Raw genomic sequence first — 26662 nt, forward strand, 5'->3', positions numbered from 1 at the left:
CACAACAGCCCCTCGGGATAGAATGATGCCATATTCTGGGACACCACACAAACAGTGAACGCAGAAGGCTGCAGTATTAAGGAGGGCTCAAGAGACTCGTATGCAGGTGTTCTGACGCTGTTGCTTCAACTGCAGCATATGCTTTTAACTCCACAGTAAATATGCAAAAATGTCTAATAAGAGTTTATAAATGGGACAAAGTAAAGGTCTTTTATAGTCAAAGTCTATGGGAAAAGGTTTAGTGTGTGGTTAATTACAATTTTTGATTCAGATGTTGTCTTTCTTCCTTCTCACTTATATATACAAGCTATAACCGCTCATTTCTTTCTGTATTCCTAATAGCAGTTCCGAGAAAGCCATTTGAAATCCTCTAGTTACAATGTCACTCTTAAGAGATTGCCAAGTTTCTCTTGATTTTTAAGAAATCACAAATAGGATTAAGTTTCTAAACTTACCCCATCCACGTTTCCCCAGCTCCAATTTTTATCTTCCCACACACAGCCACTAAATCCATCATTCTGTCTTACTGTTTCCCTTTTTCTTTGTGATCTCAAGAAGCTTCAGAATAAGAGGGAAAATGATGGCCTAAAAGGAGATACTAGAAAACATTTTATGTCTATTTTCAAGACTAGCCCAAATATTAAAATACAATTTTATATAGCTCTTTATTCAACTTAAATAACATGAACTGTTAGTGACAGATGTCATATGCAATATTAGATGCCTATACATTTTCATTATTCCATTCATTCAGTAAAACACAGTGTACACTGTACACTCTATGCTTTTAAAATTAGATTTCCAGTCCTACCTCTGTGTGGTAATATGCAGGTCATTTTAAATTTCTCCATATAAATTTCTTCATATGTGAATGTAATATAGTAGATGAAATACACTTTTCTATACTAAAATCATGTGATTTTACTTGGATATAATATGTTGATGCTTATGATAATGTTATTCAAATAATAATGTAATTATTATATTATGTAACATTTTGTTAATGCCAATGCCATTTTATTTTTATACATTATGTATTTTGAAATATACTGTACTCTACATTTTATTTACTATTTAAAAAATATGCCTAGATACTGGCAATGGGATTAAATCCAAACACACTAACATGAGATACATTAACATTTTTTCCATATTGAAATATTGTGCAGTTTTGTATCCATGTATTCACCTGGTGGGAAAATAGAACCAGGATTGCAGATGTAGAGCAGAAGTGTCACTGCCTGTTCCTCTAGGGACCATTTCAGACATAGTAATTGATAGCAGTTTTCCTTATTAGCCTAAACTCAGCCCTGAGTATTTCTGTCTGGCACTGCTGACAGCTGCCAACACTCTTCAATCAGAAGTGGACCATTACTTGAAATATTTTCTCTACTTCCCCTGAAATGCATGACCATTATAGAAAATTTGGAGTATAGAAGAGTGTAAACAAAGCCACAATATTTCATCATTCAGACATACTTACTGCCACTGTTCATTCTTCTATTTTTATATTGAGGTTCAAATAAAAGCATATTCATAGATGTTTTATTATGATATAGGATTATATTTTAACTTTAAATTTAATTGTGAAATATTTCAATCATACACTTAACCTGAAAAAAAATAACATATGGTAGAAAAAAATCACCCAGTTAATGAATGTTATTATTTGACATCTTTAGATAGTTTTAGAGGGAGGAAAATGTAACAGCTATTTCTAAACTTCAAACTTTAAACCAGTTTCTCTTTCTCCTATCAAGGTAATTACTATAATACATTTTCTGTTATTTTTCTTTTTCTAGACTTAGCTTACAAAATCTGTTTATGAGAATAGTCACATAGGGCATCATCTTATAATTTTGAAACACTTCTATAATTGGTATCATATAGTATCCTAACTTGAACTTTGTTTTTCATATTTTTTTTCCAGTTAATCCAATTTATATTTGCCTCTAAGTGGACAAATTTGAAAGTTTCTCTAGGAATAATGCAGCAGAAAATAGCTATTAGTTTATAGATTAAACTAACTTGTAAATATACTAAATTTGGATAAATTGTCTCCACAATAGATGTCTAAATTTTCAATTTCATCAGTATTGTACAAGAATCGTGTTTTCTGTACATTCATCTAGAACAATATCTTTCTTAAAAACCCGTCACTTTTTTTTCCCTCAAATCAGTGACATGTTGAAGAAACTAGATCAATTTTTTAGTAAATAAGTGCTGTTTAAAACTCAGTGTGTACATGGATCTCACACATAGTGTGATTAAAATGCAGACTCAGGGTTAGGGTACCTGGAGTAGCTTAAGATTCAGCATTTTTAACAAAATGCCGTTGTTCCTCAGACCACAAGGTGAGTAGAAAATCTGTAGAAAGATTCACAAGTTGGATTTGTTTCTTTGTTTTGTTTTCATTTATTTTATTATTTTATCTCAGGTTAATTTCCTATAACCTGGAAATTAGCTTTCAAGGTTTTTGGTAGAAAAACTTTATAGATTGTGTTATTTACATCATTTTGTTGGTATGATCAGTGTCATGTATACGGGATGTTTGAAATGGAAAAGTCAGTAGCCTAAGTTTTTTGTTTTAACATTTGAATACTAAAAGGTACCTTTCATCCCCATCTTACATGTTATAAACATTCAGCCATTTTTACCCAAGCACTGTAACTTTTCATTTATTTTCTAAAAATGGCTTTATTTCTTTGTTAAGATGAAAAAAACATTTCTTTCAAGCCTTATGCAATATAAAAATATCCTCAACAGACTTTCTATTCATAATGTGTTTTATTACATCAGTCTGACTGATTTTTAAATTCCCTGGGTTTTAAGCTGAATTGTCATTTTGTCTATTTAATTGGCTATGTAAATACCATAGTTTGAGAAATTGGATGAGAAAACTTAATTCTATTGAAAAAGGGGAGAACTTTGACATTTTTCCTTGGCTTGACGGTTGTTTTAATAGGGTAGTTTGAGTTTTACTGAGATAGAAAAGAAGTAAGCAGGTTAACATTTTAGAAATATCTGTCTCAGTGTCATTCATCAATCAAGGAGACTTCCAGAGCAACTTTTCAGTCTTTGGGCAGATTTATGACTACGGTTTAAAAAAGACAGTGACTGAACAGAAATTTATAATTATTCCATTCAAATTATTGCTGAACCACAAAATATAATTTAACTTATTTGGAAGATAAATTAAATGTATATTTTGTTCCATTTTTACGGATACAAAAGTTGTAGCCTGTCTTTAGCAATTATGTAAGAAAGTGTTATTTTTAAATGTCAAAAATTGTGTTTTGTTTCTTGTTTTTTAGGACTCTGAAAGATACCTAAGAGTTAAAAAGATTATAAGAGAACATAAGATTTTTGTTTGCAACATCCTGCTGCTTTTGAAGAGAACCAGTTGGAATCAAAAGAGCAGAATGAATCATTGCTCCTTGCTGCCTTTTATGTTGGGAATTCCTCTCCTATGGCCTTGCCTTACAGCAGTAGAAAACTCTGCAACAGAGGAAGTTAAGCACCCGGCAGGACCTCATCTGAGAGTGAAGCGTGGCTGGATGTGGAACCAGTTTTTTGTACCAGAGGAAATGAATAAGACTAGACATCACATTGGCCAGGTACTGATTTTCTGGAAGTGTGACAGGGAATAACGTTGTAAATCTGAACGAACGAGTTGAGGAAGTTTTGGGTTGGATGACTTCTCCATTTTCTTAGTGGAACCACTAGAAAGTTTCAGACCCCGGTGTAGTTGATGGTTTCGCATTTGCAAGCACCTAAAATATTCACAGAAGTTGAGGAATAAGGAAAACTTCGGTTTTCAGATTTTGCTTTCAACTCTCATACGAAAATGCAGCAGTTTATCAACATCTGGAAATTTGATTGTGTTACTTTTAGTAATGGATCAGAGCAACCACACTGAGAACAGTAATGTTTACCAGCAGTATTGAGCCTGATTTCCCGTTATGCTAAGTAGGCGTGGATGTACCCCTCATTAATTTTTAATGAAGCAGGTTAATAGCAAATCCTTTTTCAGTTTTATGTTGCTTCAAGAGCCTACACACTTCATTTAACTAATGAAGTGCAAGTAAAATGAATAATTATTTCACTTTCTTATAAGAATATATTTTAAGAAAATTTCCTTAATGAGACAGAATATTTCCTATTTGTGTTTTTGATTTTTATTATTATTTGATTTTCTTTAAACAGAAGTAATTATAATATCATGTCGATCTCTGTAAGGGTCTTTCTCTAGATGAATGAACTGAAATAAGTTTAACTGCTAATTGACACTAAAATTTAATTGGGCCCAAAATGTGCAACAACTCAGCATTCATTAGCTCTCTTTTTCTAGACCTTTCAGGAGGGCTGCAGTGTTAGTGTGATGTCTGGATTCCATAGGAGTCCATCTATCCCATCAGCTGAATATATATGAGAATATTCAACCAAACCTTGATTAAGATTTTAGGCAAACAGATTTCAAACACGTGTGTGTGTGTGCACGCCTACTGTAAGTAATGTCTCTCATATTTTTTTATTTTCTAAGGTAACTCCAGGTAAATCACAGGCAGAATAACATAAATGAGGTCCAATCTTAGAGTGTCTGCTAGTTAACTATCTCTAGCCGTATTCACAGTGAGCTCCATAGGCCCTCCCACCACTGAAGAAGGTGGCAGGTGGCTTAGTGGGCAAGGCTGTGCAGGGAAGTGCATCAGTGCCGTGAGAACCGAGACTACCTCAGGGCTAGCTCACATTTTCTAGTTTCTGTTCTTTTGCTCCCTACACAAATCTCCCACTTTCTTTTTTCACATTGTGATTGGTTTTGCTTCGTTTTCTTTCTCTAAAAATACTTATGAAAATAGTGTAACAGATATTTTTTCCTCTAAACAACCTCATTAGGCTTAAACAACATACAGATAACTGGTTTAAATGAGATTAATAATTAATACTTACATGCTTGCAATGACAGAACTGGTGAAAATAAAATATAGCTGATGTGTCCAAGATAACTTTCTTTTTTATCCTTTTGTTAAGAGATTAAATTTGGAAAGCACAGATAAGAAAAAATTTAAAGTTGTATTGATTTGCCAAATTGATAGTAACTTACCTAGTTGGAAAAATATTTTTGAATAAATATAGAATATTTTATAATACGAGAATCCATGAAATTGACATGTGTTTACTTATGCATTTTGTGACATTAAGAGGCAAATGTTCAAATAATTTAATCTTTTTCCTTAAATCTCGGTCTTTAAAAAGATCAAGCTCACTAATCTATTAAAATTAAATTGAATATAGTTGAAATACATTTATGAATGCCTAAATCATCTTACCTTCATTCTAATATTGAATCAGATGTTCAAACTACGTTCAAATGATATTTAGAAACCAGGGGCCATGTATTGTTTTCATTTGACATATTTATTGGAGAATACATTTATTTTCCTTAATTTCTTATCATTAGGACATGGAGACTTCATTTCTATCTTATGAGTAATGAAGGACTATCAGATTTACAAAGCTTTAACTCTTTTATTATCTTTTTATTATTCCCAATTTGTTTCTCTCATTGAATAGCACTGATATTCAACATATTATTAAAATTATTAAGATTAGTTATTTTAGGTATCTTCAGATATTCTCCACAATCACTTAAACAAATTTCATTAAGTAGTCGAGAATAATACACTGTACCTTGAACTATCAGAAAAGTTATGAAATTAAGATTGTATTTCTTGGTTAACCTTGCAGATTTTCAGAGAAGCTCTCACTCTGAAAAAGAACATATTCATAAATGGTGAATCCAGAAAGCCATGGATTCACATAATTAGGGGATCATGGAATGCTTCCTTTATGTAAAAAATAATTTAGATGTGAAAAATCGTACAATGTTACCTATGTCATAATAACCCTTGTTTTGATATATAAAATTCAAAATTCTATTAACACTATGAATAATAAACAAATTTGCTTTTAAAAAGCAATAGTGAAGGCAGAAGAAGAGATACATTTGAGAATTGAATAGAGTATGTTGGCAAGAAAGAGTTAGATCTAATTTGGCTAAAATTCAAGGGCTGGAAGACCACTTTACATAGTGGTTTGCAGGGAGGATCGGAGATCAGACAGGCCTTTTGGTCTAAATCATAAATTTACCCTAAAATCTTGTGGCTCTGTGAAAGCTGTTAAATCTGTGAGTCTCATTATCCCCCTCTATTGAAAGTATTTATTACATCAATACTGTGTGTTTCACAGTGTTGTTACAGGGATTAATTGAAAAACCTAATATAAAACAATTTATAGATTTTATGGACGATTGACATTACTAATGTATTATCTTCTCAATGTGCTCCCTAATTTTCTTACTGATATTTCCATGTTTTCTATATGTTTTTAGCCTAGAGATAAAACATCACTGTTTACATGTATTGAAATCATTATCTCCCTGTCTCTAGGTCCCAATCTAATATAAACATCTGAAAAGTATGGTTTTAGTAACTAAAAATGTGATCACAGAGTAAATGAGTAAACATGAACCAATTTGGTTGTGCATAATTTATAAACGGGGCTTTGTTTTTCAATGGTTATAGTTTCTGATTGGAATTATCTATTTAGAATAATGAAATTTGTATAGCTCTTTGCGTTGAAAATTCAAAGACTCCTCTGCCTGTTGACAGATTTTAATCTTAAAATTAACATTTTGCCGTATTTAATATAATATGGGGATTATATGAAATTATTAACCTGGGAAATAATGAACTGACCTGAAAATAAAATGATTAAAATGTACGTGCCTATTTTAACATGTCTGGAAACTAAATTTATCCCTCTTTGTGCTTGCAGCTAAGATCTGATTTAGACAATGGGAACAACTCTTTCCAGTACAAGCTTTTGGGAGCTGGAGCTGGAACTATTTTTGTCATTGATGAAAGAACAGGTGACTTATATGCTGAGCGGAAGCTTGATAGAGAGAAACGGTCCCTCTACACTCTCAGAGCCCAGGTAATAGACACCACTACTGGAAAGGCTGTGGAACCTGAGTCTGAGTTTGTCATCAGAGTTTCGGATATCAATGACAATGAACCCAAATTCCTAGATGAACCTTATGAGGCCATTGTACCAGAGATGTCTCCAGAAGGTATTGCATATTAATTTACATCAAAGATATACCTATTAGCAATGAAAACAGATTTAAATTTTCCAAGCATGTTTTGGAAGTGAATATATTTTAAGTTCTACATTTGTAGTTCCTTCTGCAAATGTGTTAAGTAAAGTATTTGAAAAATTTGAGTATTCATTAAAATGTTGCAAACAATGCTATTATATGTTAATAAACTGTGTCCTTAAAATATAAGGTCAGTCTGCAAAGCAATGGAAAAAAGGTTAAACATACTTGAGTGACATATAAAATTCTTTAGCTTGTTCACTTATTAGTTTCTTCAATAGAATTTTCCCAAAACAAAAAATAATTTTGTATCTCAAAAAAGCACATTAAGTCATCCTGAAAGACACACATGTAAAAAGCAGGAGAAACCAATGTATAAGACAAATATCCTGTATGTTCAAATAATGGAACATGGAAGCTAAAAGTAAAGCAAGTAGTTGAAGACCTATGTGCAGCTGTATCCATTTTTAAATTCTTTTCCAAACTCAGTGTCATTTAAATAAACATTTTGAATATGATACTCATAAAAGAGAATTTTCATGAGATGTAAGAATTGACTACCTTGGAAATCAGAAATGTCTTTCCAATGGGGGAAAGTTTCAGTATGGTTATACAAAATTTGTACACTCATTCTTTGTCAGAAAATTTTAATAATACAACATACAGTAAAATTTAATTCATAATATTTACTTAGGTGTGCTAAACTTGAATGTGAATGTGATTCAATAAGTCGCTTTTAAATTATGTTAAATGCTTTAAAACTGCTTTACCTAAACATTTGATCCATTAGCCTGCAAGTCTAAAAATGTATATTCCATTATATATTTTCCTGATTCTTCAATTTTTTAACATTCCAAGTAGCAATTTAAAGACTTGTTTCTCAATGTGTTTAGAACATGGGTTTTTAACAACAGCATGAACAAATTTAGTTGTGTAACATGTATCAAGACCAATTATCTTTAGATGTAAATGATACATTAATATTGTTCTATTTCATAGCTAGACAATAAAATATCTTTTTTTCCCTTCCATCCTTATCATTCTCCTCCTCCTCCTTTTTTTCTTCCTCCTTCTCCTTCTTCAACAAGCATGTATTATGGACCTAACATGTTCCAGGAACGTTTTTTGATACTGGGTATTCAGTTGTAAAAGTGATACATGAGGTAATTGCTACTATGGAACTTACACTAGTTATATACTATATATAACTATAACTTATAATAGTTATAATGTACGAACTATAAATATTTTAAATAAACCAGGTAATATTTGACATTGTATGCTATTAAAGTGTTAAGTATGGGTAAAGTATAATGATGATTTATTGACTGGAGGAAGAGGGGACATTTTAGGAGGTGGTACTTAAAGGAAATGATACAAAAAGGCCAGTCATGCCATGTTCCAGGGGAAAAATTTCCCATAGCAGGTCACCCTGCATATATCAGTATTGGGGTTATTGCCACACAGTGAGCATGTAGGGCATGGCAATGGATGAGATGCCCTTGGCAGAGAATGTTGGTGGAGACAAGAAAAACCTACAGGGCGATTGAACTGTAAAGCAGAAAGGAGTTGACTGGTAAATTAGAATAAATGGGATTGGCCAGTCATGTAAGAAAAGAAAGACATGAGAAGAGATGTTGTGAAAGAAGACATTCCCTAGCTGTGTGGAGTGCTGCTGTGAGGTCGAATAACAGCGACAGAGAACAGAGTAGTGACTTTTGATTCGGTAAGTTCAAGGTCACTAGCAATTTTGGTAAGAGCAATTTGGTTGAACCTGTGCAACTTCAGTATGCTGGAGATTATTCCATTGCATGGATAGAAGGAGAAGAGTAGGTGCCAGTGAATTTAACCAACCTGAAAGATGCCATACGACAGGAAGGAGACAGAGATGTGAGGCTCTGGGCAGAGGGAGATAAAGGTTAAGGGGATTTTTGTTGCTGTTTATCATTGTTTAATCATTTATTGACATGGGAAACTTAATAGCACAGTTATATATTATAGAGAATGACCCAAAAGGAGAGTATTTTTGAAGCAAAATAAAAGTGATATAACTGCTAGATAACTGTTCTTAAGAAGGGAAGGAGCCATGAAGTCTAGGGCAATTGTAGAGGGACCGATTCAGGTCAATGCATTGATTGATAATAAACTAGTTAGTAAGTGATTGCTTCTATTTTATCAGTGAAGTATGAGACAAAGGCAGTAACTGAAGGCAAGGCAGAAAAATTTAGTTAGAGAAAAGGAAGTACAGAACAGCCATTTTGCAGAGTCACAAAGTGAGCCCACAAAAGAAAATACAGGGTGCATGATACAGTATTTGTATTACAGCATCACGTGAGCCTCGTGGTTGTTGATTTGATAGAGAACCCAAAGCACTGGTTTGATCTATACGATATTGGCTACCATGGATCACTTTATGCTTTGCCATTAGAGGTGTGTGTACATATTTTCGCAGTCAACCTGTGTAATTCAGTACACCCTGAGGCAGTGCCAGGGTTCGGGCTTTGAAGGGAATCGTGGTGAAATCAATGAGCCCTTATTATATCTTCCCCTGGGGAAAAGGAACAAGCAGAATAATGGTCAGCTGTTATCAGAAATGTCATCTATTATGGAAATAGAGGAATATCCCTATTACTCTGTCAACCACTATGTTTCATATTCTATCATAAATATAAACTATGTACAAAATGTCCTTGCCACAGGTTGCTGACTTCCCTATTTCTCACATGATACAGAAACTAGTCTGCATATCAAAATGTTTACCATTCTGTTACATTTTTATGCTTGTGGGCCTCCCATAATCACTAGACGATAAAGCATTCTGTGTGAAATATGAGACAACATCATCTAATAAAGTTTTGTTACTCTTATCAAGTAACATTTAGATGAGACCCATTCAGTTCTCCCTAATACTCCTGGTTAATACTAACATCCATATAAATCAGCATTGACAGAGGTACACTGTTACTACATTAGGTTTTATTCTTGTGGGGAGAACAGGTCTAATGTGTTAGGAAATCATATTATTGATGCTGTCAATAATGCTTTCAATCTTCAAGAATTATTTGCAGTTTTATAAGTTTTAGCACTTACTACATTGCCACAGAAAACATAATTTATATTTAATAAAATATTTTCTCATATTAATAATTATAATTTTATCTTATATTAATATATCATTATCTCATTTTAATTTTCATAGCAAATGAAAAAATGTATCAGCAAATGCATATTCCAGAAGCTATGAAACTGTGATTTTTTTTTCTCAAGCACTTGGTGCAAGTTTACAAACTGTATCACTTACATAAAATATGTTTTTCAAGACAGTATGTCTGATAAAGTGGGAAAAGTCAAATATTGTCTTAAATTTATTTTCATAAAGTCCTTTCATGAAATATAGCTTTAAGATGCTTATTTATTACTATTTATTTGTGTTACTTGACTATTTTTTGAAGATTTCTACAGTATTTAAATTACTGTTTGGGAAAGTATAGAGGCCTACTTTTTTCTGTTGACTCTTTTAGAATAAAACATTTAGAAAATATTTAAGAAGGTTTAAAATTGATTCATCTGTACCTAATGGATTATAATGTTAATAAACCTGAGCCAGGAAAAAAAGAAAGATGGAAAAACTAAAGAAAATAAAATCAGGTAATTAGAATGATGTACAAATTGAACATTGGTAAAGCCCTTCTGAATTTTACAGCAAATATTTACAAATCACGAGTATAAAGCAAGAGTATATGCAATGAATTTTTGGAAATTCTCCTGCATATTTTTATCATCTTAATGTACTTTACACTTCTTTCTTCCATGATAAATGTATGGTGAGACACACAGGGCACATGCTCACACACACACACACGCACGCACGCACACACAAATACGGAGAGTGAATCATTGGTTGGTCATCATGATTCATTATCAAGCAGCGTTTGAAGCATTGAAACCTTGTAGAATTATTCTGATTCTATAGGATTGGTACTTTCAACTGAAAAGTGTCAAAATTCTTCCAAGAGAGAATAATAATTATTTTCCCAGAAATTGAACTCCCTAACAAACTCACATGAGGGAGTTATTCTGGATATATTTTTAATATTATATTGCTTTTCTCCACTAAGTTTCCTAAGAGTTGGACTTTTTGTATTTTCCACACAAAATTACTCTATGTGACTCATTTCAGCAAATATTACATAAAATTGAGGACCACAATAATTAAAAGTTTTAACAGTTTTATTATTGCGGAGTAGAGTGGCTTCTTACTAGAGTTTATAAAACTAGATTGTAATGAAAAACTTCTTGATGCTAGTTGTACAGAAAATCACAGCCTGTTCGATTTTGTGCCATTTGTGTTGCCCTTCTTATTGACATGGAACATAGTGTTTCAACAAGTGTGGATTTCCAACCCATAATGCTGGATTCCATATTTAAACAAAAATAATTTAAAAATTCAATTAAAGCAATGTTTTAATTTCAGAATTAATTTTAAATGTACAAGTATTTATTTTCCATGAGTTTTATGATTGTTACTGAATTTTAATGAGAAGGCTTACCTCATTGATATCTGGTAGATTTTGCTTTGCACTTAAAAAAAATCTTTAAAGCAAGTAGGCATTTTATAAATACAGGCCAAATAATTATGTGCATCTTCAACTTGATACTAAGTCAAGATCATTTCAATAATGTTTATTAATATTTTATTATCATTCTATAAGTTTTTGAAGTACAGATCACTATGATTTTTGAAGAAAACTTTTCTAATTTCCTTTTGATTCCTCCACTAATAGCACATCTTTGAAAGATACTTAATTACATCTTGTAATGGATTTTTTGATAGTTACATTTGATTAGGTCATAGATATACATATTTAAAATTATACATTGTATATAGGAGTTAGGGCTATTTTGTATAAGGTTATATTATCTTGTCTATACAGAAGGATATTTGTTTTATAATTCAGAACAAGGAGGACTAGTCTTTCATTGCACATCATCATCTTAATTGCTAAAGCAAGAATACCTTAGGGAACTGAATCCATTTTTCAATAAGACCACAGTCTTAATTTCTTTTAACTGTTTATTTTCTCTTCAGGAACACTAGTCATCCGGGTGACTGCAAGTGATGCTGATGACCCCTCAAGTGGCAATAATGCTCGTCTCCTGTACAGTTTACTACAAGGCCAACCATACTTCTCCATTGAACCAACAACAGGTATTTCTGAACAAAACAAATTGCAATTCAGCATAGATCTAAGTAGACAAACATCAGAGCAAAAATTTTCTGCTTACAAATGTGTTATAAAGTGGATCTGATGTTTCAATAAATAAGCGGGTTGTAATGTTAAACATTTATTTTTAATCTTTTGGCTGATTTTTCTAAGGTTGAGAGATTAGATTTTCCACATCCATACCGCAAATGATTTGTGTGTGGGGTATAAAACATATAGCAGGTAATTCTTACAAATTAATTTAAAAAAAGCAGGTAACCTAATTTTAAAATATGGGGGAAAGACACAAACAGTTGACAAAAGATGATATACAGAAAGCCTGCAAGTATATTAAAAATACTCAACCTTATTAGTCATTTTTGAAATGCAGATTAAAACCACAGAGATTTCCATCTGTACACCCAACCAGAATGAGATTAAGTCTGAGTTTATGGTTGGCAGTAGGAACTTAAAAATATAGTTCTGTATTTTATGTATTTTTGATTCACATGAATGCAATATTTGATTTTTATGTCCCTGCTTCAATTTCTACTAATCAGTTGAATCCTTTATAAAATAAATAAAACAAACATTCTCTTTATTTATATGTATATGTATAAAATACATAAAAATTATATGATACTGATTTATTTAACAAATATTGATTGTTTTGGTCAATTCAAAGACTAAGCCCATATAAATGAGCTCATAGTCTCTAAAGATGAAAAGAACATGTAAGTACCTAACTAATGACCCAAGAATGTGGCAAGTGTCAATTGCTGTAAAATTTTGTGCTTGTTAATGAGACATATTATTTCCATTTTCATGACATGAAAAGCTTTAAAACATTAAAACATTTGTTGGATCTTTAAGCATTTCTTATTCATTCATTTAGCAAATATTAAATGTCTCAGTCTTTATTAATCAGTATTTCTTGTGAAAATCAGATTCTGAAAAATAAGATTTGACTGACTATATTCTTAATTTTCCCCAGGATAATACCTAGCTTCTATTATTCTGAATGCACAAGACAAAGTTCTTTTAATACATGCAATGGATGCCTTAAGACATTAGATTTTTATTCTCTTACACAATCGTGGTTGAGAAGGGTTGAATATACAATAGGCATTGTACAACACACAGGGTTTACAGCAGTGCAATACTGCAACATTAAAAAATAATAAAAATCAACAGGGGCTCCTTTTACTTGGAACTTACAAATAAATACTAAACATTTGGCTATTAATAAATACGGACATTCAGTTTGTGAATATCGTGATGTGAAATAAGCAAGGTTCAAAGGAGAAAGAAAGTAAGGACTACTTCATATTGTGTGGTCAATGCAGAATACAGTGAAACCAGAATGCTGAGCTGAGCCTGGGACCAAGGTGAAGAGAGAGTGGAAGGCATTCTGGGTTATGGGAAGAATGTCTGGGAAGTTTCTGAGAAGGGAGAGTACTGAAGCTGTTAGAACAACTAGACACCAGTGTGGGAAAGCACAGAGGAGGAGAGTGGAACATGGAGTGTCTGTGTAACAGGCATGTGCTGGGTCACACTGGATCTCCTCGACCATTTTAAGCACTGTCTGTTCCCCCAGCCCTCACTGGCTTTGTAAATATATTGAGCAAGTTAGTTAAAACAATTAATTGCATTAATGGAGGAGAGGCAGAGTGGGCAGCAAAATAAGTGAGAGCCAAAACTCTAAGCGGTAAGTTTTGGGGAGTATAAAAGGATCGAGGAATATATATATATATATATATATATATAGAGAGAGAGAGAGAGAGAGAGAGAGAGAGAGAGAGAGAGAGAGACTGTGTTCATTCGGAAGGTAAGGAGAAAAGTTGAAAATGAAGTAGACAAAGTTCACTGAAGCCTCCATACTAATCTCTACACCTTTGGATATATATTTACAGAAGTTCTAAAATTATTCTCCTTCGCTAATATGAAGCACGATTCTCTTTTGAGTCACACTTAGGCTGCTATTAGTCAGCATTTGTTTACTATATTCAGTGGTTTCCATGCCGATTCATACAATAGAGAATAGCGATGAAACACTTTCGTCCACAATTAAAATCTCATCATAATGTGGTCTAATTTAGCCTTCTTTTTTTTTAACAGGCATCATATTTTTTACTAAACAGTTTTTCCTAGACGTATGTGAAGATTGGCCATTCACTTTATTACATTTGTGTTACGTATTCCCTGAGTCTTTAGGATTATATCCCCCTCTCCTATGAACCATCTTAAATTTTTTCTAGTTCTTTTTTTTCTGGTAATGATTCATTTTTCACTAAATAATTTTATAGAAAGTGGACATTTATTACAACATTTATCATGGTCCAATATAGGTTCAAATACCTCTGTTGGTGGATTATGAATAACTCTGAGTCAAAAAAGCCCTTCTTCACATACCATGACTCAAAATAGATTTTAATATCCAGGTGCACATTTTTTGCATAAATTTTGCGTAAGTATTATAATTTACTCATGTACCCATAATAAACTAACTTCTTCTAAGTTTAGAGTTTAGAGGAAAACTTCTGGGGTAAAAATAAGACATCCTTCTCTCCCTGTGGTTTATCTTAACATAGTATTTTATTAAGGATCTACTAGTATTCATAGTACTATGATGACTATTCTCCATTCTAGGAAGAATTGGTGATTAATTTATCATTTTATTTTTTTTTTCTCCAGGGCAGTATCTAGTACATTGTATTGATTCAAAATGTGTTAAAAGAATGATTTTATGGTTTCATTTGAATTCTTAAGAAGTTAACTAGGAAGATGCCATGGTTAATAGTGAAATAATAATTACAGTTTATTATATTTTTAAAGGAGTTATAAGAATATCTTCTAAAATGGACAGAGAACTGCAAGATGAGTATTGGGTAATTATTCAAGCCAAAGACATGATTGGTTTGCCTGGAGCACTGTCTGGAACAACAAGTGTATTAATTAAACTTTCTGATGTTAATGACAATAAACCTATATTTAAAGACAGTAAGTAAAAAAGCATCCTGCATTTTCATTATAATGTAAATATAAATGTGTTGAATATGTTCAGGTATTAGAATTTGCATCCTAAAAGTGCTAACAACAGCACTAGAATTATATGAAATAAATTTAATTATTCTAAGGTATGATTATCTTCATTAGTGTGAAAAGTCAAACACACATTTAAGAGTCATATGTTATTTTTCAATTACTTCTGTAATAAATTACCACAAACTCTGTGTCTCCAAACAAATGTAGTGTCTTAAAAAAGTTTGGTATGGGTATCGCCAGGGTAATAAGATCAAGGTGTCTGCAGGGCTGTGTTCCTTTCTGGAGTTTCCATGGGAGACTCCATTTCTTTGGATTTGGGTGTTAGCAGAATTCTGTTCTTTGTATTTATAGGATTGAGGGCTCTGTTTCTTTGATAACTGTCAGCAGGGGGACACCATTAGCTCTTGGAGACCTCTTTCTGGTTCTTGTACGTAGCCCACCCATCTCAGAGGCTGTAAAGGATGTCAGATCCTTCTCACACTGCTGTCTCTCTGACTTAGAGTTTTGCCTCTACTCTTTTGCATTCATGTGATTAGATTGGGTTCATCTGGATAAACCAAAACAATCTTCACATCTCAAAGTCAGCCGATTAGCAATCTTAATTCTATCTGCAAACTTAATTCTCTTCCATCTCTTTAAGTGGCATATTGGTAAGTATTGAGGTATTAAGACACGGATATCTTTGGGGAATCATTCTTCTACCTCTATAGGTCAATTCTAATTTCGAATTTCGAATTCTAATCCAGACTGAATTGACAATCAGCTCTGCATAATTCCTCCTAGTTCTAGATGTTTTTGATGTTCTATAAGCAAATCCCGGCCCCCCAGCACATGTCTCCTGATAATAGAAACTTATTTGAAGACTTTGAAGTCCTCTTTCCCTCTTGTTTTTTCTCTCATATCCAGAATTCAATCCTTTGCACATCTTGTTGGCTCTGTCTTTAAAAATATCCATGATCTGAATGAACATTGCTCCCCAACTCCGTTCTAGCACCTTGGATCATGCCACCCTCTTCACTTGTCCCCAGTGTTGTCATAGGCTCTCTTCTAGTCTCTCTGCAGCCACCTTTGTTCTCCTTTGGTCTATTTCCAGCAGTTTTAGTGATCTTGTTAAAATTCCATCAGATCATATCACTTAAATGTTTTACCACCTCAGAGGAAAAGTCAAAGGTCTTAGTATAACCTTCTGGTCCTAAATGATTTGCTCTCATCCCGTCCTGTCCCATTACCTCTCTGACCTCATGTGCTAGCTTCCTACCCTTTGCTCACTGACAAGCCAACACCAGGCCATTGACCCACTCTCCGTCCGTAGGATACTCCTGACGCTCTGGCTTTGTGGATTTTTGGCTGCTCCTGAAATTCTATCTCCTCAGATACACATTCCCTTACTTCAGTTCTTATCCAAATGTCACGTTCAGTCAGGACTTTCTTGACGTCCTTATTGAAAATGTTAAGCCTTTCCACCACAACACCACCTTAGTACTTATCAGCATCATATTTAATCGTTTGCTTCATCCTCAAGAATATAAGCTAGCCGAGGCTGCAGTTTTCTACATACCTTTCTTGCTACAGCCTCAACCTTGAGACAGTACTTCATGAAGGATTTGTATTCAAAAAAATAATTTTTGAGGTATAGGAAATAGCACAAACTAAGTCTTGATTTAACAAAGTGTTTAAAGCATCTGCTTTTAGATTTAGGGTAGTATCACTACTTTTTCTAGATTAATTTGTTGGCAATTTTAAATTTGTGCAGTCAAATAAACAGTTCTTGTAATTTTCCCACAATGGAAGAAACGTGGCAGCACAAACTGTTACTTCCTGAAAATAGCAACATTAATGTAACATTTCTCCCACATAGAAAAAAAAAAAAAAGAGGAAAATCTCACAAGGCAGTCGGTGGAGTGACTTGATGTAAGCTTCCAAGTAAATCAAGAAGCCCTTCTAAGAAAAGTTATATTGAATATGCTCCTTTTTTAATTATAAAAAGATTTATTCTTTGGGATATTAACATATGTGATTATTTTGTACCTTTTAGCATAAATTACAAATAATTTATGAATCACTAGTTCTTTATAAGTTTCATGCAAATTACTTCTGAAAAGTAAAGAAAAAAGGCTTAGTTACTTATATTTATAAATAACTGCCATTATTTTCTCATGACCAAAACAATGGGGTCACCTGACTCCAACATGGTTTTTCTGCTACCAACCAAGGCTTTTGGATCCACCTTTCTTTTTCATTCTACTGTGCTAATGCAATCAAAGCTCAGATTCTCAAAACCAAACTATTTGCTTTTAGACTCCCTCATTTTATTTTTTTGTTTTGTTTTGTTTGTTTTTTGTTTTTTTTTTTAGACTCCCTCATTTTAATTCAAACATTTTTTATTGGTAAATTGAGGTATCAGACTGCTTGAGTGAAACTGAAAAACTCTTTTTATCACATTTACTTTAGCCTGATAGAAAGGTAAAATAAAAACAAATCCATAATGTTGGGAAGGTATGCAGATGAATAGAAATTTGGAAATTATGTATATACTGGTGAAAGAACTTCCTAAGATATATTAAGATTAAAACAATAGATGCTCCAGTAGGATGTGAAGGAAATGTTCAGATTGCAAAAATAAAGGGGAAAAGTACACATACACACACCCATATATACTTCTATATGGTAGGGAGGGGTGAGAGGAGAGAGAGAATTATTTAGAACAAGTAATTGGTGAGAAAGGTGAGTATGGATTTTCCTATGTTCCATAAATAAAAGGAGGGTGTTATAATTGGGAGTTTCTTATGCTAATTATCTGTGCAAAGTAAGTGGAATTTTGTTTTTAAAGGTTTATACCGCTTGACTGTCTCTGAATCTGCACCCATTGGGACATCTATAGGAAAAATCATGGCATATGATAATGACATAGGAGAGAATGCCGAAATGGATTACAGCATTGAAGATGATACAGAAACATTCGACGTCATTACTAATAATGAGACCCAAGAAGGAATAATTATATTAAAAAAGGTAGATGCATTAAATTATTTGTTTTGCATAATAATGTAAAATCAAAGAAAAAAAGGCATATACTTATTTTGTGTAACCAGTTAGTCTTTGCTTTATTAAGTAATTAAAATAAGAGCCTGTGATTTATAATTTAGGGAGCAAAGGAAAAAATATGTGTGCTCCTTTTTAAATTTGAAAATATTTCATTCTTTGAAATATTAACATATGTGGTTATTGTCTATGTTTTAGCATAAATTACGAGTAATCTACAAATGATTCGTGCTTTATCACTTTTATGCAGGTTACTTCTGAAAAAAAAGGAAAAAATCTCATTTATATTTATATCTATGTATCTCAAATGTAACTGGTAAGAAAGTTATTATAGAGATCCTTGAATTATATTGTAGAATTTTTTTTTTCAAGATTTTAATACAGAGGACAAACTTTTTGAAGATATATTAAGTAACAGGAAATTAATTCTGAACTCCATAAAATATTTGTGCTTAGAAAAGAATAATTTTAATCCTAAGTAAAAAATAGTTATTATTAACCAAAAACATCTTATTATAGATGTAAATGTCAAAATATACATAGAGAATTGCTGTCTACTACTTAATGATAACATCAGAGGGATCCAAGGACATAAATAGTAAAACCTGACTGAAAAGCAACTGAGATTTTATTTAATGGGTAGTTTTTTTTTTTCCTGAGTAATGCCTCAGGTTACTGACATCATTTCTTCTGCATACGTTGTATTTCTTTGTAGAAAGTGGATTTTGAGCACCAGCACTACTATCGTGTTAGAGCAAAAGTTAAAAACCGCCATGTTGCTGAGCACCTCAGGGAACACCACACTGAGCCTTCCACCACTTTGATCAAGGTCCAGGTGGAAGATGATGATGAACCCCCTGTTTTCCTCTTCTCATATTACATATTTGAAATCCTTGAAGGAAGCCCCCTCGGATCGTCTGTGGGCACCGTCTCTGCCACAGATCCAGATCAGAGGCAATCTCCCATCAGGTATGTCTGCATTGCATTAATGAATGAGGGAACACAGATTAGCTTGAAATAAGATTTCATATAACTATAACAAGAATATATCTATATCTATATTTCTCTCTATGGTACTTACAAAAATTGCAACAATTTAAACAAGGTAAAACAAAGTCTTACTATTAAGATGCAGTGAAATAAGTACTTGCAAACATGTACAAGAAAGGGGCAGTCACCAAATTGCAACAGCTGATGCAGTCAACTCTCTGTTAACTGGGGCAGAGAGGGAAGGGAAATGAAACTCTTGATTATGCCAAGTCAGAGCGGAAACCACACTGATCACAATGTGGTTCATCTAAACACTATTTAATTAAAATGACATTAAAAAATTAACTAAGGTTTTACAGGATACCACTAAAGGATTTAAAAATGAAATAAGTCCAACAGGTTAGAAATAACTTTTTGTGTTACAGTTAAACAATATTTGCCATCTATTAAAAAGGTCTCTTATATTCAGGTACTATGCATTTTTTAATACTCACATTGTAGATCTGCATAGACATAAAAACAAAACCTGTTACACGTTTCCTTCTACCACCTTCCCTTACTCATCCAATTTCCATACTTCACAGTCCAGAGAATTACACGAACTTCCATGTACTTATTAAGATGCAGGTATTGCTTTGCTCTTTGGAAGGGCTACCGATACAAAGAAGTGTCTTTAAATTTTTGACACAGACGATGCTCTCACTTTTCCAGTGTAGTTTCTAATTATCAAAATGCTGCCTTCTAATATGTAGATATGGTTCCTATTTATTAGTAGCAAATTCGGTAATGAATACAATTACAAGTGTAGTATATATATGTGTGTGTTTAATACAATTATAACCGTACATTAATTGAGATTTTTTAAATAGTATATCTATTAACTTACTTGTTTTTTAAAGAATACATAGTTTAAAAAATTCTTTTATGTTTAGAAGTGTTCATTATATTATCCTTCATAATAATAAATGGTGGAAACAATTTAAATATCTAATCTTAGTGGTGTAAATAAGGCAATCAATGATGAATGCATTACAATGATGCTTATGAACGTAGCTAAAGACATGCATGATTTTTTAAATGATACAAAGTTATTATAGTTGTATGTTTACTACAAGTAAAATATTATGTAAAATATATGAGAAAAATAAGTGAGCCACACCCAAATATTAACAGAGGTTGCATTTTAGAGTATCACTACTGGTGGTTACTTATTTTATTTTCTACCAAAAATATTTTAATTAATAATTTTCATCTCTATACTGAATTAATTACTCTTAAAAATAGTTTGTGACAGCCTACCAAAGTAATATCTTTCAATGTTTTTTATGGACATTCTTTCATTTAGAAGTACCTTTTAAATAATATTGTTTTCATATATGTGTTAGGATCACAGATTTTGTTTCAATGTGGTGTAGTTTGATTTAGCAAATGTTCAAAATACGTCATGAAAACAAAATTAAATGTATATTTAAAACAGCCACAAGAACACATTTCAGGAGAGTGTCCCTCCCACCCCGACCCCCCTGTTTTCTTTTCTGGAACCAAAAGATCCAGAAAATATCAAATAATTTCAATCTGAGTTTTAATTTGATAATATCTCCTCCTTAATACTCACCCCATGGCAAAATATATAGAAAGCCAAGGAAACGACAGGGCAGTGTATTTCCCCCTCAGGGATGTTCCACTGCTTGGGGAAAAGGGATTAACACACAGTAAACAGTGTCTGCTTAATTCCAGTAACTCATATTTCTCAGTTTTTCCTCTTGAGTGAGAATCACCTGTTTCTTTGAAGCATGGAGATTTCCAGGCTTATTTTCAGCTAGTCTTAGTTGAGATAAATGAACCAGTTTAACAAAGTACTCTTGTCATTGTCAAGGGTAGAAAAGCTTGAAAAAGTGTAAGATATGCCTTGGCATAAACTGTTATAATAAGCTATATGATAAATGCTTATGAAAACCGGGGGTGGTATGAAGGAAGAATGCAACATTTAGACCTGGAAATGAGATGATACAGTTGTTTTAAGGAGCCTAGTGTGTTAGGAATTAGAGCCTAGAAATGGTCTGTAATAAAAATCCCATCATAAAATTACAACTTCATAAGAAGGTTTCCTTAAAATTTCCATTTTGTCCCCATTCTCTGTATTACCATATTGTTTAAATTTCAGATACAAGGAATATACTCTTTTGCCACTACTGTGGATGATTTATTCTTAAGATGTCATTACAGTTTCCTTTTTAACTAAACTTATAGTCAAATTTTGTAATGTTTTGTAAATAGGGGAGAAAGTCTGTATAGTCTTTTCTGTTAGAAAAAGAAGAGCAAGTTAAATCCAAACAAGAAAGCAATATATATATATAATATGTATATATAAAACATTAGAGCAGAAGCACTGAAATTAAAAAAAAATACAAAGAAATACTATTGAAAATACAAAATACTAGTGAAAGTGATCAACCTAACCAGATGACCAAGGGGAAAAATAAGAGGGAGACTAGACAGAAATGACCACTATCAGAAATGAAAGCGGGCACGTAACTATTGAATCCATAGCCATTAAACAATATTATAAGGAAATACTATGAACAACTTTGTGCCTGTGAATTCAGACCAATTCCTTGAAATTCCCTGAAAGAGAGAAACTACCAACATTCACATAAAAAGACAAATAATCCAAGTAATCAGGTTTGTGAGAAACAGCCCAGCTCATGAGCAAGAAGCAGTTTTGTGATTAGCTCAAGAATGACAAGGATGTCTGTCACCTGTGGGAGAGGCTGCCTTTAAACATCTTTCCTCTGTGCATAAAAAAGTGCTTGAAAATCCTGAAAGGTCTGGTGGAGTTGCACCGACCTGGGAAGATGTAGCCATCGTGTATAGGCTTCGTTTTTACGTGCCTCAGTTCTTCTGGGAAGTGAGAACAGTACTTTTGTGAAGGCGTGTGAAAATTAATAACATGATATAAAGATATCTTTATATGCATGAAAGGATCATTTGTTTATGTCATTCTAGTAAGAGCTGTTGGCATTGAGAAAACTGCACAGCCACATTCTATTCATTCAGCATTTTTAGAGGAATGAGTCGCTAAAAAAGGAATTGCAAAATGAACCAAATATTAATCTAAGCGTCTAAACTTTGCATTGTAGGCTTTTTAGTTCCAGCTCTTTCTAATACGTATTGCACATTTCTTGCCTTTCCTAAATGGTGTGTATTGACTATTATTTAAATGTTACTGATGGTTCAAGGTCATATTTTTTTTAAAAATTTATTTGGAAATAATCTCAAACTTTTTGGTTGGTTTTATTTGGAATTATGTATCATAGAAACAGGATATTCTGTATGCTTACTACAAAATATTAACTTAAACTATTGTTTCATTTTGTCAACAAATCTAAGTAGGAAATGTGACCACTAGTGGATATGTAAGTAAATTTCTTATAAAGGTTTAAAAATGAGTAGAGCTAAGACTGAATTCCTTTAAAGCTTAAATTCTCTGTAGTTTCTATTTTAATTTTCCACTGAACACCAACCTACAAATTAGTGTGATATTTTTAGAGACCTGTCAATTCAAGATTAAAATATTCTCATCTTTTGCTACATAATTATGGCAAACCTCATTGATGCCTCATCAAAGTCTTCTGGAATGTACGTGCAATGAGAAGCCATCACTGAACCCTAGTTATTACTCTTCTTTAACTTTTATTATTAATCATTTGCAAGTGGATAAGGCATGCTGAGTACTTCAAAGGCTTCTTTCATTGTGGAGTTTGAGATTATTTTCCAGGCTTTTGCATGAGAGAAGTTTATCTGGCTTCGTTCCATATGTGATCTTATAGCATATTAGAATTATTATCCTTAACTTTTAGGAGATAAATATATACATATGGATATATATACATACATGTAATAAATATACATTGTATTTTTTATTAAATATTATCAAATTGTTTCCTTTAAACAAACAAAAACAAACATTTCTCATACATTAGCAATCAAATAATTATAATATGACGTACAGATTTAGCAAGCAACTACGTAGTACAGGAAGGAGACTCAGCAGCCTCGACCGGGAATTTGTTTAACGTTGCTTCAAAGGAAAAAGAAAAAGTGATTCACAAGCTTTAATTTTTACTCCCATTTATGTGTACTTGTCTTCATTTTGCAAATGACATTTTGCCATCTTTTCTTAACCAAATCATTCACTTACTAAAATTCTTTCTTGGGAATGAGAATGAATGACATGTATCTAGATTAGCACACGCCAATTTAAATCCAGGGTTGTTTTAGGTTTTTGTTTTGTATTTCTATCTCCGCTGAGTCGAATCTTAGATGTGTGGATTTACCTTTTTGAAATGTATTCAGCATCACATTAGCTATGTAGTGTATGTATTTAATAAGGTCTTATTGCTTAAAGAGTGTTATACAGAGAAAATATTAAAATTAAGGTATTTTTCTTTTGGTGCAGGTATTCAATTACCAGAAGCAAAGTGTTCAGTATTGATAACAATGGCACAATCACCACAACTAACAATCTTGATCGAGAGATTAGTGCCTGGTATAACCTAACTGTTACAGCTGTAGAGAAAGGTAAGTGCTCATTTGGGAGCCATATATTGGGTCACTATTTTTTAAACCATTCAGTAATCTCTAAACATAGAGCAAAAGCTAGCTTCAAGTGTTGCTGAAATTAGAATCAAATGATACTGTCAGCCAAGGGAGGCTAAACAGGCATTCAAGGAGGTGAGCTGCCCAACTGGAAGGTGTGAGGAGCCAACATGGAACAAAACAGCACTTTATTGCAGTACAAGTGGGTGGTGTACCCCAGGTGTACGCACTGTCCTTTTATAATGCTAGTGGCACATGCGTATTGTTCATAATGCTGACTCTAGGTATTAATGCATACGGACATTTACTTCTTACCACGTGCAAGTTATTGTGAACTTTGACCTGGGTCCCATGACCTACTCACTTAAGGCTGCCGACAGATATTTTAATATGTCAATTTAAATGTGCATTTAATTTACTATTTTAAATTAACAATGTCTGATCATTCCTATTACAGCTTATTTATATACTTACCACTAAATAACTTTATTTTTATTATGGCAATAAATAATGTTTAATTCAAGCAATAAATCATGGAAAATTCAGAAAAAACGCACAAAATAAAACAATCACTTGAAATTCTAAAACCTTTTTATTATATAGTTATATGTTCTATTTCTCATGGATGCATTCTTAAGTCAATTTTTAAAAACTGAATTTAAATGTTTCAAGTTTTTTTTTCAAACTGGGCAATTTTTATGTATATTCTCTGTAGGTTCCTTTTTAAGTTAAAAGTTTAATAAAAGAAGAAAGTCTTGTGTACTGTCCAAAAAAAAAAATCCACCCTTAAAACATAGTTATGGCTACAAAGAACATATAATAATTATTTCATAGAGCTCTTTCCCTTGGAGCAAAGTTTTTAATATAGAGAAATGTTTAATTAATATTGTACATTGTTTTACTTTTAAAATAGTAGTAAAACTACTGTGTTGGAATTAAAATTTTACATTTTAAATTTGGAATAATTTAAAATTGACCAGTAATGTAACTATAATCAGGTTGGACTGACTGTATTACTTCATGAGAGGACTCTCCTAGAAGTCAGAGGCAGAATGACTATGTCTTGTTCTACTTCTAGGATAAAATGTTAGCAATAGTGTTGCCTACTGGGGACAAGATGACACTCCAGGGCAGCCTTTTGAAACTTGGGCATTTAAAAATAGTCATTTCAATGAAATTATGAGAAAGAATAAGAAGGATTCAAACAACAAACATTCATTGGTTGTCTGAACATCACAAAAACAGTGAAACATGTTCAAATTAAACTCAGAGTGTCAGCTCTGCTGATAATCACATCTTCCAGAATGAGTAATGACCAGTTGTTTTTTTTTTCAGAGATAGGTAGGTGATTCCATTTTCAGGTTGTAAAAAATAGATACAGGCATCTCAATTTACTCCTTAGATTGTGTCTTCATAATTATTAATTAATCAGTTATTAAATGAGTCATATACATTTAAGCTCAAAGAATAGTTAGAACACAGTAGAAAAGATGATCAAAATCATCCCCATTATTTAGTGGATGGACTTAATATAGTACAGTTAAGGATTCAATTTGTGAATTTGCAATGTTTCAGAATGCATCCTTTCATAAATGATTTTACATAGACTTTTAACACCCTTGTTTACTTTCTTGGCTTGTTCTTTAAGTGTTTAAACATGTATCTTTCTACTCAGTGTATTGAGCATTGACTGGTGAGATAATGGAGTAGAAAACACCTCTTGCAAATTTTTTGACACACATTGAGTGGTAACTGTAGGAAGACAGGGTCTGGGTTTTGAATTTTCTGTTTAACTAAACAATAAATGATGGGGAGCAATTGTTGCAAGGGAGTAAATGTCTGCTGCTGCAGAAAAATGCCAAGGCTTTTGGTTTCAGAAAACACAAAGATGTTTATTCTAAAATCAAGGAGCTTTTATTCACTGAATATTTCAGGGAACAAATTATTTATAATATCACAATTTACAAATCTGTTGAAAAAAGAATTCAAATCAGTTCAAAGGAAGACTGGACATCTTTGAAAATGTGTTTCTCCATAAAATAGCTTTCAGCTATTAAAAGAGCGTGTTTTAATTAATTTAGATAAATAATTATCCATTGTAATTTCACTTTATATATAAGAGGAATTTTTATAAGTCTGTATCATTGACTTCTGTTAAATTAGAAATGCTACAATTTAATTCTTAGAAAGCAGAATCTTTAAAATCCATCATGTATTTTCTGAGACACAAAATGCTCTAATCTTTTATAAGTAAATACAAAAAAAAAAAGAATGAATGAATGATTGGTATGAAAGTTTTCAAGGTAATTTAATTATATCCTATTCCATTAATTACATGATTACTTTTTATCAGAGAGATGTCATGAAGATTTCTAGAGAAACATTGTTTGAAGTATTTTTTGGTGCCCCATTTTTTTTCTTTAGACAGTGGAAGTAAAATTTAGCATCACAACATGAAATAAAAACAGTAGTACAAATCTTTGGGTTGAAAGATAGCTGCTGACCATAAAAATTATTAATTAAATATATGTATGCATATGTACATATATACCATAAACAAAGTATATGATCTAATAATTATAATTGTCACTTTATATTGTGTTCACAGGTGATACCCAAATAT

The 26662-nt window shown here is 32.4% G+C and overlaps 1 protein-coding gene across 1 annotated transcript in view; it reads left to right on the forward strand.

The window, feature by feature from the left end:
* The window catches only part of CDH19 (cadherin 19), a 161005-nt gene that overhangs the window by 108405 nt on the left and 25938 nt on the right, over positions 1-26662 (forward strand). Inside the window, exons 3-9 of the mRNA XM_072952277.1 lie at positions 3315-3617; positions 6838-7132; positions 12249-12368; positions 15199-15363; positions 18239-18420; positions 19166-19419; positions 23900-24021. Coding sequence (XP_072808378.1) covers positions 3315-3617; positions 6838-7132; positions 12249-12368; positions 15199-15363; positions 18239-18420; positions 19166-19419; positions 23900-24021 — 1441 coding nt within the window. The remainder of the gene's footprint in view (positions 1-3314; positions 3618-6837; positions 7133-12248; positions 12369-15198; positions 15364-18238; positions 18421-19165; positions 19420-23899; positions 24022-26662) is intronic.

Source organism: Vicugna pacos, chromosome 30, assembly GCF_048564905.1.
Source record: "Vicugna pacos chromosome 30, VicPac4, whole genome shotgun sequence".
NCBI lineage: Eukaryota > Metazoa > Chordata > Mammalia > Artiodactyla > Camelidae > Vicugna > Vicugna pacos.